Source organism: Camelus bactrianus, chromosome 5 (genome assembly GCF_048773025.1).
Source record: "Camelus bactrianus isolate YW-2024 breed Bactrian camel chromosome 5, ASM4877302v1, whole genome shotgun sequence".
In the NCBI taxonomy this organism is placed as follows: Eukaryota; Metazoa; Chordata; class Mammalia; order Artiodactyla; family Camelidae; genus Camelus; species Camelus bactrianus.
Window position 1 is genome coordinate 77,155,650 of NC_133543.1, and position 15,128 is coordinate 77,170,777.

At 37.2% G+C, this 15,128-nt stretch overlaps 1 protein-coding gene across 5 annotated transcripts in view; it reads left to right on the forward strand.

The window, feature by feature from the left end:
* Positions 1–15,128, forward strand: part of ICA1L (islet cell autoantigen 1 like) — a 58,902-nt gene that overhangs the window by 33,074 nt on the left and 10,700 nt on the right. For all 5 annotated transcript variants that reach the window (XR_012507115.1, XR_012507116.1, XR_012507117.1 and 2 more), the window contains 4 exons: positions 90–175; positions 1,772–1,815; positions 9,936–10,190; positions 12,693–12,782. Coding sequence is in view for 2 of the 5 variants with exons in the window: in XM_074364160.1 (XP_074220261.1) it covers positions 90–175; positions 1,772–1,815; positions 9,936–10,190; positions 12,693–12,782 (475 nt within the window). In the remaining 3 variants the exon portion in view is untranslated. The remainder of the gene's footprint in view (positions 1–89; positions 176–1,771; positions 1,816–9,935; positions 10,191–12,692; positions 12,783–15,128) is intronic.

A 15,128-nucleotide genomic window follows, 5' to 3' on the forward strand; every position in this document is an offset into this window, starting at 1 on the left:
TGTTCTTTAGAATTTTTATTCTCATTTGTTTGCACAAAGAGAGAAACAGAGTCTTTCCATCTACTTAACATTGAATTTCTTATCCTTAGCAACTACAAGACTCTCCAAGCAAGCTTACTGAACACCATAAAGAAGAACAAATAGAAAATGATTGTCTCACTGAAAACCTCAATAAGTAAGCAAGCAAAAGTTATGTATCGTGTTATGATCTATTTGGAAAGAGTTATTTCTTCTCTGACTTACTGAATACTTATTTCTATGTCATTTTTCCAATTAACATTAATTTGCTTTGAAACCTTCCCTGCCACCCCATTTTTAACATGGTAGACAAAGTAGATGATAGGAGTACAGAACAGTTTGGGCTGATAACTCCAAATTCTATAGTTAGGGAGTCTAAGCCCTGTAATAAGAGGCTAGTGAATCCCAGAAGGGGCAGCTTGAAAAGAAAGGGACAGGGTCAGCAGCTGTGAAACAGAAGCTATTGAAAATCTATCTTCAAAGCAACACAGAAGGGACTGGGACTGGTTACCTGAAAATGGGGGCTCTTGCTATATACATCCTTCATGTTGCCTGTTGCCCTTTTATCACATCTTACCCTTGTTTTCCTTTCAGAGCTGCCACTTACTTTTCATTTAACCAGATTGTACGGAGTATAATATGAACCCGGAAATAGGCCCAAACAGTGACAACCATATATTTATATTGTTGAGTAGAAGGTGATCTGAAATATAAGCATCTGATGCATTTCTCTACCAGGGAAATCCAAACAAATTTTTTTTTACTAACTTAGATATATAAATGTTTTAGGATATAGATTAAGTAATCAGATATACAGTTATAAATTAAATGTATTAACTTAGTTATACACTGGCATTTAAAATCATGTTACATTAAATATACTAATTTAGTAAATATTTTCATTATTACATTTCTAAACGTTTTCTTCAGAATATTCTCATGGATCCTCAGCATTATGAAAGCTATGTTTTGAGTTAACTAGCAGATTCCAAAGCACTTCTCTTCCAAGTTGTTTAAAATACCATATATGTATACTGTTACTGGGAATTTCATTCCAGGTCAAAGAATCTGTTTGCTTTGTTTGTAGGTTTATTTTTGCAGTATTTGCGTATAAATACTGTATTGCTTTTTAAGTGTCTGTAAAGACTTAATTTAAAAAAACCTCAACTACTAGAGTTGTGAGGTTATACATGAGGAATAATGATTAAGTCTAGTTCAATTTCTTTATCTTCATTTATTATTATTATTATACTAGATGGATGATACAAATTTCCAGAATTCATATTGATTGAGAATGTTTTAGGCAAATGTGTCTTCTTTTGTCATCATCACTTTCTTGTTCCAAGTAGAGTGTTCCATTTTTTTTCTACAGTTCTTCATTCTCTCCAGTTCCCAAATATTCTTGAGCAAAATGTTTCAATGCTTGAAAACTAAACTTTGTACTTTGGTGACAGATGTTCTCTGTGGTATAGTATTTAGCACAGTGCTGAGCACAGTGCCTCCTGCTTCATCAATACTCAGTAAATGTATATTGAAAGAATAAAGAGTGAAGGATTATTTTCACAATCTATGTAGATCTAGAGAAGGAGTAAGATTTGTCTCAGATTTTAGGAGATCAACTGGACAGCTATTTTATATGTCTCCTCAGTTAAAAAGAAATTCTTTAAACCATATAAAACTATTTGTAGAATATGAGACCCAAATGTATTTTAACCAAAATCTGCATTTTTGTTTTGTTTTGTTTTTCCTTTAGGTTAGTTTTGTCAGATGAGGAAATGAGCTTGGGAAGTGAACCAGGTAAGATGGTAAATTTATTAAAATATGAAATGATCAGATATAAATGTCAAAACAGTTTGTCACAGCCTTTTAAAGGAGATTGTGTTAATATCCATTTAATTTTTAAAATTTTGTCACTTTTTATGTCTCTTCTGTACAAACACTTTTGAGTTCACTTTTTTTACCCAGCTTTACTGAGTTGTAATTGGCATGTAACACTGTAAAGTTTAAAGTGTACAACATGATGACTTGATACACATATATTTTCCAAAATGATTTTCATAGTAAGATTACTTAACATGTCTATCACCTCACATAGTTACCATATTTATTTTGGGGATAAGAACATTTAAGTTTTACTCTCTTAGCAACTGCTAAGTAAACAATACAATATTGTTTACTATAGTTACCATGCTGTACATTAGCTCCCCAGGACTTACTCATCTTGTAACTGGAAGTTTGTACCCTTTGACCAGTCTCCCCATTTCTCCCATCCCCCAGGCCCTAGCAACCACCACTCTAGTCTCTGTTTCTAGGAGTTTGGCTTTTTTTAGATCTCATGTATAAGTGATATACGGTGTTTGTCTGTCTGACTTATTTCACTTAACATAATGCCCTCTTATTTACTGTAAATAATGTAACAATGAACATGGGAGTACAGATACCTCTTCAAGACAGTGATTTCATTTCCTTTGTATATATACCCAGAAGTGGAATTGCTGGATCATATAGTACTTCTGTTTTTAATTTTTTGAAGAACCTCTGTATTGTTTTCCATAATGGACGTACCAATGTACCTTCCCACCAACAGTACACAAGATTTCCTTTTTCTCCACATCCTACCAGCATTATCTCCTGTCTTTCTGATAATAGCCATTATAACAGATGTGAAGTGATCTCTCATTGTGGTTTTGATTTGTATTTGATTTGATTAGTACTGTTGAGCACCTTTTCACGTGCCTGTTTGTCATTTGTATGTCTTTGGTTGGAAAAATGTCTACTTTGCCCATTTTAAAGATGAGATTATTCTTTTTTTAATATTGAATTGTATGAATTCTTTATCTATTTTAGGTTTGAAGCCTTATCAGATCCATGGTTTGTAAATATTTTACCTATTCTGTAGTTGCCGTTTCATTTTCTTGATTTTTCTTTTTTTGCTTTGCAGAAGATTTTTACTTTGATTTAGTCCCATTTATCTATTTTTACTTTTGTTTCTTGAGCTTTTGGTGTGAAATCCCAAAAAATCATTGCTAAGACCAATGTCCAGGAGTTTTTTCTCTATTTTTTATTCTAGGAGTTTTACAATTTCAGATATTACATTTTAACCCATTTCGAGTTAATTTTTGTGAGTAGTGTAAAATAAGGGTCTGATTTCATTCTTTGGTATGTGAATATATATATAGTGTATATATTATAGCTACAGTGTAAATGTAGCTACCCATGCTTTCTTTTAGTTACCATTTTCATGGAATATATTTTTCTATCCCTTCACTTTCAGTCTTTGTGTATGTATCCTTAAAGCTAAAGGGAGTCTCTTGTAGGCAGTATACCATTGGATCTTGTTTTTTTACCCATTCAGCCACTCCTGTCTTTTGATTGGAGAATTTAATCCATTTACATTTAATTATTTATAAGTAAAGATTTACTAATGTCATTTTGTTCATTGTTTTCTGTTTTGTAATCTCCTAGTTCCTTTATTCCTCTCTTGCTGTCTTTTGACTTGATGACTTTTTGTGGTCGTATGCTTTGATTCCTTTAAATTTTTTGTGCATCTATTACTTTTTTTTTGTGATTATCATGAGGCTTACATAAAATGTCTTATTTGTGACATCCTTTTTTTTTTAAGGTGATAACAACTTGATAGGATATAGAAACTCTATAGTTTTACTTTCATCATCTCACATTTTAGGTTATTGGTGTTACAGTTCACATCATTTTTATCTTGTGTATCCAATAACAAATTATTGTAGTTCTAGTTATTTTTAATATGTTTGTTTTCTAACTTATAAACTAGAGTTTGAAGTGATTTATACACCACTATTGCAATATTATGGAATATGACTTTGACTATATATTTACCTTTACTGGTAAGATGTACATGTTCATGCATTTTTTACAAGGTTAATTTGCATCCTTTTGTTTCAGCTTGTATAGTGCCCCTGAGCATGTCTTATAACACAGGTCTAGTGGCAATGAACTCTCTCAGCTTTTGTTTGTTTGAGAAAGTATTTATCTGTTCTTCATTTCTGAAGGACAGCTTTGCTGGATGCAGCATGCTTCATTGACAGTTTATTCCTTTCAGTATTTTAAATATATCATCCCACTCTCTCTTGGCCTGCAAAGTTTCTCCTGAGAAATCTGCTTATGGTCTTAACAAGGTTTCCCTGAAATGTGACAAGTCACTTTTTTCTTGCAGCTTTCAAAATTCTGTCATTGACTTTAGACAATTTACCTGTAATGTGTAACAGACTCTGGTTGGGTAAAGTTGCTGCCCACGCTCTCAGGTGGCAAAGGGGGCGAGCCACTTGCTGAGCTCTGAGGTCCACATCACCTCTGGTCAGGCAGGGTCACTTGCTGTGCTCCCTGGCCAGGTGGTGCTGCCGCCTGGCCTCTGCACTCGGGTGGGGCCGCAGCAGGTCTTCATGGTCTGATACAGCCTTAGTCTGCACTTTGTGACCAGGCAGGGCCACAGGCTAGGTTTCATCATTGGGCAGGACTGTGGTTGTGCTCTGCTTTTGGGCAAGGTCAGTGGCCAGACTTCCTGGTTGGGTGGGGACTCACATTGTACCCCACAATTGGGTGAGGTCATTGACTGGGCTCCCTGCCTGGGTGAGGCTGCAGGCTGTGCCCAGCAATTGGGCATGAACGTAGGCTGGGTTCTGCTGCCAGGCAGGGCTGCAAACTGGAATGTGCTGCTGGGCATTATTGTTAGCTGGGCTTAGAGGCTCCCTAGGGTCATAAAATTCACTCACTGTAACGGTAAAATTCAGTGATTTTTACTAAATTTATAGAGTAGTACAACCATCACCACAATTGAGTATTAGAATATATCCACTACCTCTGAAATTCTCTCATGCTTGTTTGCAATTAATCTGTGCTCCCACTCCCCGACTCCCAGCCCTAGGAAATCACTAATCTCATTTCTGTCTCTATAAATTACTGTCTCATGGACATTTCATATAAATATTATATAAAAGTTAATTTTTTGTGTCTTCCATTAAACAATGTTTTTTAGATTCATCCATATTATTGTTTATAGCTAAGTTCATTACTTTTTTTCCCTTAATTTTTTTATTGTAGTAAAATACATGTAATATAAAACTTACCATCTTAACCACTTTTAAATACGGAGTTCAGTCACATTAAATACAATCATAATATTGTGCAATTATCCAACCATCCACCTCCATAACATTTTGTTGTGTAAAACTAAAACTGTACTCATTAAATGATAACTCCTCATTCCCCATCCTCTCCTTAGCCCCAGACACCCACCTACTTGATGTCTCCATGATTTCAACTACTCTAAACACTGTATAAGTGGAATCATATAGTGTTTGTCTTTTTGTAGCTGGCTTATGTGACTTAGCATAATGTCCTCAAGTTTCATCCATGTTATGGCATGTTGCAGAATTTCTTCCTTTTTAAAGCCGAATAATATTCCATTATGTGTATATACCACATTTTGCTTACTGTTTTCCAGTTACTTTTTATTGATGAATAGTATTATGTTGGATATACCACATTATGTGTATCCATTCACCAGTTGTTAGATATTTGGATAGTTTACAGTTTTTGACTATTGTAATATTGCTGCTATGAACATTCAAGTATTGCTCTTTGTGTGAACATGTGTTTTCATTTTTCTTAGTTAGATTCCTAGGAGTGGAATTGCTAGGTTATATGGTAAATATGACTTTAACTTTGTAAGGAACTGCCAACGTAAATTTTTCAAACGGTTGTACCATTTTATTCACACTAGCATAGTATGAGGGTTCTAGTTTCTCCACGTTGTCAACATTTGGTATTATCTTTTTAATCATATACATTCTAATGCTTTTAGTTTGTGGTTTTAATTTGCATTTCTCCAGTGACTTAAGATGTTGAACATCTTTTCACAGACCTATTGGCCATTCACGTATCTTCTTGTTGACAAATGTATTAAGATTACCTAATTTTTTTACATTTTTTTATTGAGTTATAGTGATTTTACAATGTTGTGTCAAATTCCAGTGTAGAGCACGATTTTTCAGTTATACATGAACATATATATATTCCTTGTCACATTTATTTTCACTGTGAGCTACCATAAGATTTTGTATATATTTCCCTGTGCTATACAGTATATTACCTATTTTTAAGTTCAGTTATTTATTAAGTTGTAAGATTTTTAAATATATTTTTGATACAAGTCCTTTGTCAGATATATGACAAATCTCATCCTAATCTTCTCATTTTCACCAATTGAAATGCAAAATTTTAAAAATTTTATGAAGTCCGGTCTTTCTTTTTCCTTCTATGAATTGTTCTTTTGGTGTCATATCTTAAGAGTTCTGCCTAACCCAAGGTCATGAAGATTTTCTCCTATATTCTCTTCTTGAAGTTTTATAATTTTAACTCCTACATGTAGGACTACGATCATGTTGAGTTAAATGTTTATGGTATGATGTAAGTATCTAAGTTTTGTTTTTGTGTTTTGTTGCATATGCATATCCAGTTGTTCCAGCACCATTTGTTGAAAAGAGTCTCCTTTCTCTGTTGAATTTTCTTGGCATTTCTATTGATATCAAGTGACAAAAAATGTAAGGATGTGTTTCTGAATTCTAAATTCTGTTCCACTGATCTATATACCTGTCCTTGGCCAGTACCATACTATCTTGATTACTGTGGCTTTATAGTAAATTTGGGACTTAGGTAGTGTAATTCTCACTACCCCACAACATTGTTCCTTTTTCAAAGTTATTTTGGCTGTTTTAATCCCTTTGTACTTCCATATAAATTTTACAGTCAGCTTATGAATTTCTACACTCCCCCCCCCCCCCAAAAAACCTTACTGGAATTTTGATATGTATTGTGTTGAATTCATGCGTCAATGAATTCGCGCATCAATTTGGAGTTAATTGTCATCTGAATAATACTGATCCTTCCAATCCATGAATGTAGGAATTTTCTCTTTCTCTTTGGCTTTCAGTAGTTTGTCTATGATGTATCTAGATATGAATCTCCTTGTATTGATTCTACTTGGGTTTTGTAAAGCCTGTTGAATGAATAGATTGATGTTTTCAGCAAGGTTGGACATCTTGTCTATTATTTCTTCTAATCCCAGCCCATCCCCCATCCTCTGAGACTCCTGTTATGTGTATACTGGCATTTTTGATGTTGGCCCATCATTTCTCTGAGGCCTTTCTCATTTTTCTTCATTCTTTTTCTCTCTCTGTTTTTTTGGGTTATGTAATCTCTATCAGTTTTTCTTGAAATTGGCTAATTCTTTCTTATGCTAGTTCAGATCTACTGTTGATCCTCCCTAGTGAATTTTTCATTTCAGGTATTGTACTTTTCAATTTCAGAATTTTCATTTGGTTCTCTTTTTGTAATTTCTAACTCTATGGATACTCTCTACTTGATGCAACATTGTCATCACACATTCCTTTCCTTTTTTTAAGATTGCATTTACATTTTTCAGCTTTTTTGAGGTATAATTGATAAAGTTGTAAGATATCTAAATTGTACATTGTGCTAATATATGAGTAATTGTGAAGAGATTCTTCCCACCTAGTTAATAAACACATCTATCACCTCACTCCCTTTACTTTGTTATTTATTTATTTATTTTTATTTTTTTACTTTTTTAAAAATTGAAGTATAGTCAGTTACAGCGTGTCAATTTCTGGTGTACAGCACAATGTCTCACTCCCCTTAATCATACTTTTCTTCATTCTTTGAATTTATTTATAAGGGCTACTTTGAAGGCTTTGTCTACTACATTTCGTATTTGGTCATTCTCACGGGCAGTTTCTGTTGCCTTCCTTCTCCTTGTCATATGGATCATACTTTTCTGTTTTTTTGGCACGCCCTCTTATTTTTTGTTGAAGACTGGATATTTTAGATAATATATTTTAGTAACGAGCTATTGGTCCTCGCTTTCTGGGGCTTGTTATTATTATTTGCTTTCTTTCTTTTTTAAGTGTCAGGTTGGATTGTTTCAGTAGAGTCTATTCCCCACCCTACCTGACCCCCGACAACAGTGGAACTCTTCATGGATGGCAGGCTTACATATACCCAGTCACCTGGGATGACAGTGAAGTTTAGTAAGGCCTCTCTGAGTCTCTTTCCATGACCACATCCAGCTGTTTAATCCAACTAATCTCCAGCTGATTGCTCTATTGTTTTCAAGAAAGCCCTGGACCATAAATTGTTCTAGAGCCAAAACCAATCAAATTTGGACTCCTTTGAAAGGATAGTTCCAAAAGTCAGTGTTTAAGATTTGTTCTTACCTCCAGCAGGCTCTTCCCTCCTGGCCTTTTCCCTGATTCTTCCAGGCAAGCCAGTTGGCCTATAGTTTAGTTCATATGTCCAATGAACCTATTAGTCTTTTCCCACTTATCTTTCACCTCAATCTGCACTGTTTCTGAGAGCATCCTTAGACTGAATTTCTCCGCACTGTATTGCAAATGAAGTCAGTTCCCTTGGAGAAAAAAAATAGGAGCTATCTGTCTGTTTGATAATTTGCTCTCCCTTGAGGCAAAATCCCTGAGTCAGGGCTTGATCTGGGGTTGTGAAAAAGACCGAATTTCTCTCTGATTGATATCTTGCTCTAGTAGCTAAGTGCTAAGTGAGGAGAGTTTTCTTGGCTTGGCTCTTCCAGCATGAAACTACCACCTTATGAGCAGGGTCAAGTGATCAGGGCCCCATATTTTCAACATGCCACTCCCAAATCCCATGACTGGAGTCTTGGTGTTGGGGTGGGAAACAGGCGCTTCCTCAGGACTTAGCCTTAGCAACAGGTAACTGGGGACAGGATATGAAGCGCTAACATCTGACCCTCCTGGGAAGATAGCTCTTGACTGAGAGTTGGTGGGAGAGGGAGCCCTGAGTTCTTGGCGGCACTGGGCTAGAGCACATTTTCATCTTGCTGAATTAGGAAGGGGGTGGAAGGGAGTGGCTCTTAGTTCAAATACCACAGTCTCTCATTCTTTCTGAATTTTATTAGATTTTCTTGAGTAAATGTTTTTTCATTTGATGTGTGTCCTTGGAACAATTTCCAGAGATTTTAAATGGTTGTTTTTAAAATACTTTTCACCAGTTATTTAAAAACTGATCTGTGGGTCCATAGATGTCACCTCTCTATCATGCTAAAGCCCCTATCTTTCATTTTTACTGATAAAGGTGTTTAGGGTCATGATTTTTCTTGTTAATTGTTATTTAAATATCCCACAGATAATGATATGAAAGGTCTACCTTATGATTATTTTTCGGAAATTCTATTCCCCTTTCAACCAAGAGTTGCTTAACAGAAGGTGTTAAAAATTTACAGGTGAAAGAGCCTTTTAGTTTTTTGGTTTTATTTAAGAAATTATTTCATTTTGTTACATTATAATCAGAGCATGTTCTTTGTAGTATATCTATTTTAAGAAACCGATTTTTTTGTGTGTGTGGCCTTAGTTATAATTAATTTCTGTGAATTTTCAATGTGTGCTTGAGAAGAAGGTATGTTTTCCATTAAGGTTTGTATATATTTAAATATAACTGCCATGTTGACAATGCTGTTTACATTTTTATATCTTTACTTTTGTCCTCCTGGCCTGTTTTTCACTGAGGGTGCCATATTAAAGTCTCCTGTTACTGTTTTACATCTGTTTTCCTTGCACCTCCTGTGATTTCTGTCTTACACAGGTGGTTGCTTAGTTGTTTCACAAATAAGTCATCATAGCTGAATATTTTCATAGTGAATATAGTCATTTTGATCTGTAGCCTACCTATTTAGAAATTATTTTCACATAAACTTCTAATTAGTTTAATTGTTCATTAAAAATTATGTTGAGAAAGTAGGAGAGCAATAAAAGAAACTCGACTTGCCCTTCATCCTACTCTCATTTCCTCAAAAAGAAAAAAGCCATTCTGTTTTTATGTTCACTCAACAGTTGCAGAAGATTTACCACTAGATTCATTGGAAGATGATTTTGAGAAGGAATTCTCATTTCTGAACAGCCTCCTAAGTCCTGGTTCTTCGAGAGCTATGGAATTTTCCCAGGAATGCCAGGCTGCCTTTGGGAGCCCCCAGGCCAGTCTCACATCCCAGGAGCCTTCGGTGGGGTCTGAGCCTCCTGCCCACTCTTCACAATTCCTACCTTCGCAACTCCTTGACCTTGGCCTTCGTGCTGCGGGAGCTTTCAACAGTAAGTGTCTGTTCAACACCCCTGAATTGCTTTATCTTTGTGAAGCAAAGATGGGAGCTTGACTTCACTTCAGTGATACTAGATAAAATCTGCAGTCACACCCATCTTCTAAAAAAGGACAAATACCGTCACTACTGGAGTCTGTCAGTGAGAGTGAAACAAGGGCTGCTTTCCTGCCACCTCCACTAACCCCACGCTTTCTTTATTGACTGTAGGTGTCTTCTCGACATAGGAAATTAGTGTCTTGTTTAAAACTCTTGACCTGCTAAGTCATCCCTGCCTACGGAGGTGACACTGTTTCTTCACCTAGCAAAACCCGTGTTCTCGCCCTGTGGGCTCGGAGTTGACAAGAGAACAAGGAGCAGCTCTGGAGCTGGTTCCACAGCAGCCTTCTGGGCGAGGCGGAGGTGGCGGGAGTGGAGGACGGTGGTGGAAGCTGGGGCGGGTGTTTTCCCGAGGGGAGGGTCCCTGCTTTGTTTATGTGTAAGGGCTCTCTCTACTCACCTGCTGTTCCACTGTCCTGTGTCCAGCCCAACACCTCAGGAATCATTTTGCTCCCCACTTCCATGTTGGTTCCTAAGTCCTGTCAATTCTGTTTCTAAAACATGTCTCAAGCTTCCCATTCTTCCTGTCTGCCATTTAGAACCTCATTTGGTTTCCTGGGTTACTGTGGGTCCGCCCAACAGGTCTCCCACACCCCAGATCGTCCTCCATGCTTCCTCCAGAGTTCTCTCTCCAAGAAGCAGATTCGGGTATCAGCACTCTGCTTACATTTTTCAAAAATGAAGCACAGTGGGCTCGTCTCCACCCACCTCTGCCTTGTCTGTGACTGCACTGCACCAGGTCCCCTTGAGGCGTCGTTGCTCATGTCCCTCCTTGGCTTCTGTGTTCAGTAATGCAGTGTGGACTTGAGCCTCTTAGGTTCCCCTCTGATGTTTCCTCCACGACTCCAACCTTGAGGACGTCCTCAGTCCTGCCAGGTGAACGGCTGTCTCCCTCCTCTGGCCTCCCGCAGTGCTTTCTCTGTTTTCATGGCTGTGTTTATAGTTTATCTTGCCTTGTATTCCTGTCTTTCATCTCTAGTAGGTTTTAACCCCTGAGGAAAAGCCTCATAGCACCTCACAGTGTCTTAACACATGGTATTTTCTATTAAAATACTTGTGTTCATACTTTCATCTGCAGGACCATCATGCTTTAGCCAGTCTGCAAGCACTCAAGGACGTGATGTGTGGGTTGATGTATCTCTGTGCTTTCTATCACAGCAGCATAAAGTTAGCTCAGTAAAGACAATAAGTATCAGTTAAATAATGACTCACTAAGAATTGGTTAAATAGCCTAAAATTAAGAATGGATAGTGTTATTTGAGAACAAGGCACTCTATCTAGGATAATTCAGACGGTCGGCTGCAGTAAAATTTTAGATAGCAGTTATTCTCGCTTGCATATCAACGACCCAACAGTTATAAAGATTTACAGACTGATTCACTCTCTACTAATGAACTCCTGCTCTCTCTCCCTCACTTGCCACATCGCTAGCAGCCCTGGACTCTTTTCCTATTTTCTGGCAATACAGCATTGACAATATTTTTTCACCACTCAGAACGTCGGTCCTGCCCTGTGTGCAGTTTACACTGTTAGAAGGGGACTGAAATCTAGTCTCCTGCCTCCCAGTACAGGACTCTTCCTACTTCACTAGGTCTCTCCTTTATGTCTACTTCTTTTTCTCCTGTCTGTGATGTGGACCAGGAAGCTGAGCTGCCCTGAGAGTTAAAGGATCTATGTTCTAGGAGCTACAAGTAAGGACTTGGGCCTCAGATGCTCTCTTCTATGCCAGGAAGACAGTAGGCAGGATAATCTAATTTCCTTTCTACTGCTGTGTTTTAATTACAGCATAAATAACTTTTCACGTTACAGCAAACATTGCCCTGTGTTACCAAAAGGGTGTTCGTAATCATACTGTTTAAGGGCTACCACATATTTTGGCACATTTATCCACCATAATCTACTCAATTGCTTCCTCATTGTTTCTCCTTTGTCATGTTATAGATAATGCTGCAAGAAGCATAATCATACATGTACTTTTTCCTTCAGTTAAATTATTTCCTCAAGATAAATTTCTAGGAATGGGGTTACCCAGTCAAAGGGTATAAAGTATTTATAGTTTTCAAGATTCTAATTATCAGGTCTGTTTCCTTTCTTCCTGACTCCTTAGAACTTCTCTTTTATACTTTATCCCATTTGCAGTTTTTTAAAGGAAACTTGTATATTTATTTTAGAACCACTTTGCAAAATGTAAGAAATTCTAGCTGTAACTGAACTTAGACGGTTTGAATAAAATTCATAATTGCAGATAAATTTCAAGTATCTCACATGTCTTATACTGTAGATTACTCTGGGACAAAAATTGGAGGACTTTTATTAGATATTTTTCCCTTTTTTTGTTTTTCTGATGCTACTTCCTATTTCATTAACAATGGATAATTCATTATTTCTCTCTCCCCAGGCTGGGCCTCCCAAGGAGGATTAGAACTTCCTCTTTCACACACTGATAACCAGCCAGTGCCTTCTGAGAGTCCAAAGAAATTAACAAAATGTAAGTTATTTACTTATATTATCTGCCATCATATTATCAGTTGAATTCATGTACATTTAGAAAAGAATCATTTTATAGTCTTTGTCTCATATTGTCCAGAAAAGTATTTTGTTAATAGTGAATTAAAATGAAGGCTGTATCAGAAAAAAAAAAAAGAAGAAGAAGAAGGCTATATCTGGCAATATCCCTCACAATGGAAAGAATTAAATAGAAATTGTGAACCTGTCATACCAAATTCTGTACTCTAGTCTTCTATTTTGTGCTTAGGTTTGTTGATAATGGATAATACCATTAGGGATGGAAGATGCTGTTTGTTTACAGGAAGCCTGTCGACAACAGGTTCAGGCACTTAGCGTAGGCCTGGTCATGGTAATTGCTAACATACACTGAGAACTTACTATATTTTGTCTGCAGAGCTGGTCCATGTGGTAATTACCATGTAGTTATACACAGAAAATGGACACATTCTCTATCTTGCAGGATTTTAGATAGCATTAGTCACTGATGCTGGTTTAACTTTTTACTTGGAAAGACTCTCAGACGTACAGAAATATTTCATAAATGAAAATAGCGCAGAGAACACCTGCATATCCTTTACCCAGATTCACCTGTTGGTATTTTTCCTCAGTTGCTTTATGCAGGCCTGTGTGTGTGTGATGTGTGTTATTTTTTTCTGTACCACTTGGGGTGAGTTACATACACCATGACCCCCTACCCCTAAATGCTGCAGTCTGTGTTTCCTAAGAACAGGTATGTTCTCTTGCACAACCACAGTATGGCTGTAAACTTCAGGAAATTTAATACTACCATAATACTTTTCTATAATCTACCATTTGTTTGTATTCCATTTTTGTGAGTTGACTCAGTAATTTGCTTTATAGCACTGTCCCCCTCTGGGACAGTGAGTCAGTCTGGGGTCATGTATTCAGTTGCCATGTTTAGCCTCTTTTAACCTGAAACATTTCCACATCTTTTGATTTTTGGATATGGGCATTTTAACAGAATATAGTGTTGCCTGGGTAGGGGTGTGGTGTGGTGAGTGGTGACTGGAAGGGTGTCACAAGAGGAGCTTCTAAGGAGTAGTGTGTTATTGCTTGATGTTGGTATTGTTTATGGTTGCTTTTACTTTATGAAAATTAACAAGTTACTTGGGCTGTTTTTCTCTATACCTATATTACAGTTAGTATGATTTATTCATCTTCTGTTTGTTGTCCTATAAGAACAGTCTCTGTAGGCAAGAAAAGTGGACACAAGGAGAGTCCCCATGAAAATAATGTAAGACCTTCATTTCCCACTATGACAGATGAATATAAAACCATCCCACATTTGCAAAATGCCATACACTTTGCATGTACTCATAGAACCCAACAGCTACACCGGAGCACAGGTATTACTAGAATGACCACATTCTCCTGGTTGACACCTATTCTTCAAGTACAATTATCAATAGCCTCCACCCCATTCCCTCTCATGTATCCTGGTTTAATGATAAATTACATGATCATTACTTGACAGACGAGGAAACAAGACCCCCTGAGGTTAAATTACTTGCCCGTTGTGACGTAGTAGGTAGTACACCCAGGACTCAAAGCCAGAACTTGTGTGGGTATCACTGACACCACCTTGGAATTCCCAGAAACAGAACTGGACACACAGTGCAGCTTCTCACTGCGTCCTAACCTTATCCCCAGTCCAAATTCCAGCCCTCCAGTCTGTGGAAAGTGGTAACCATGATTGTAAAAGAGTGTTGCCTCAGACTTTTAAGAGTAGGACTGCCTTGCTTCCCCTGCCCGCTGTGTCTCTGGTCTCACATGTAGGTCTTTAGATTGTCCGCTGGGTCTCGGCGCTGCTTTCTGGCCCCCTGGCCTCCGAGAGCCCAGCCTTCGGAGGTGATCTACTGCCAGTGCCACTGTGCCATCTCTGAGCCCCAGCCTTCAGCATAAACGTTATCCTCGACTGTCTGCCACAGCTCGCAGACTGTCTATGTATGTGACTTTTCAGTCTCCACATGGAGAGAGAGTTGGTCAATAGGAAGCTTTATCTGAGACAAAATTCACTCCGTAATACATATATCAAAATTTGTAAAGTACACATAGAAAAGACAAAGGAAACAAGTGTAAACCAGAATGACAACTGTTGCGTGTGTTAATATGAATAGTAGATTAGGGGAATTTTTTCCCTTATATCTAATATTTTATTACTTTTATAATAAATACAGATTTTAAGCACCAAGACAAGTGTAATGTTCCTACTTTGTAGGAACAAAAGTTACTTTTGCATTAGCTTTTCAAAATTATCCTCAAGAGATATAATTGATGTTTACTCCTATCAGTTGTCTTACATTTG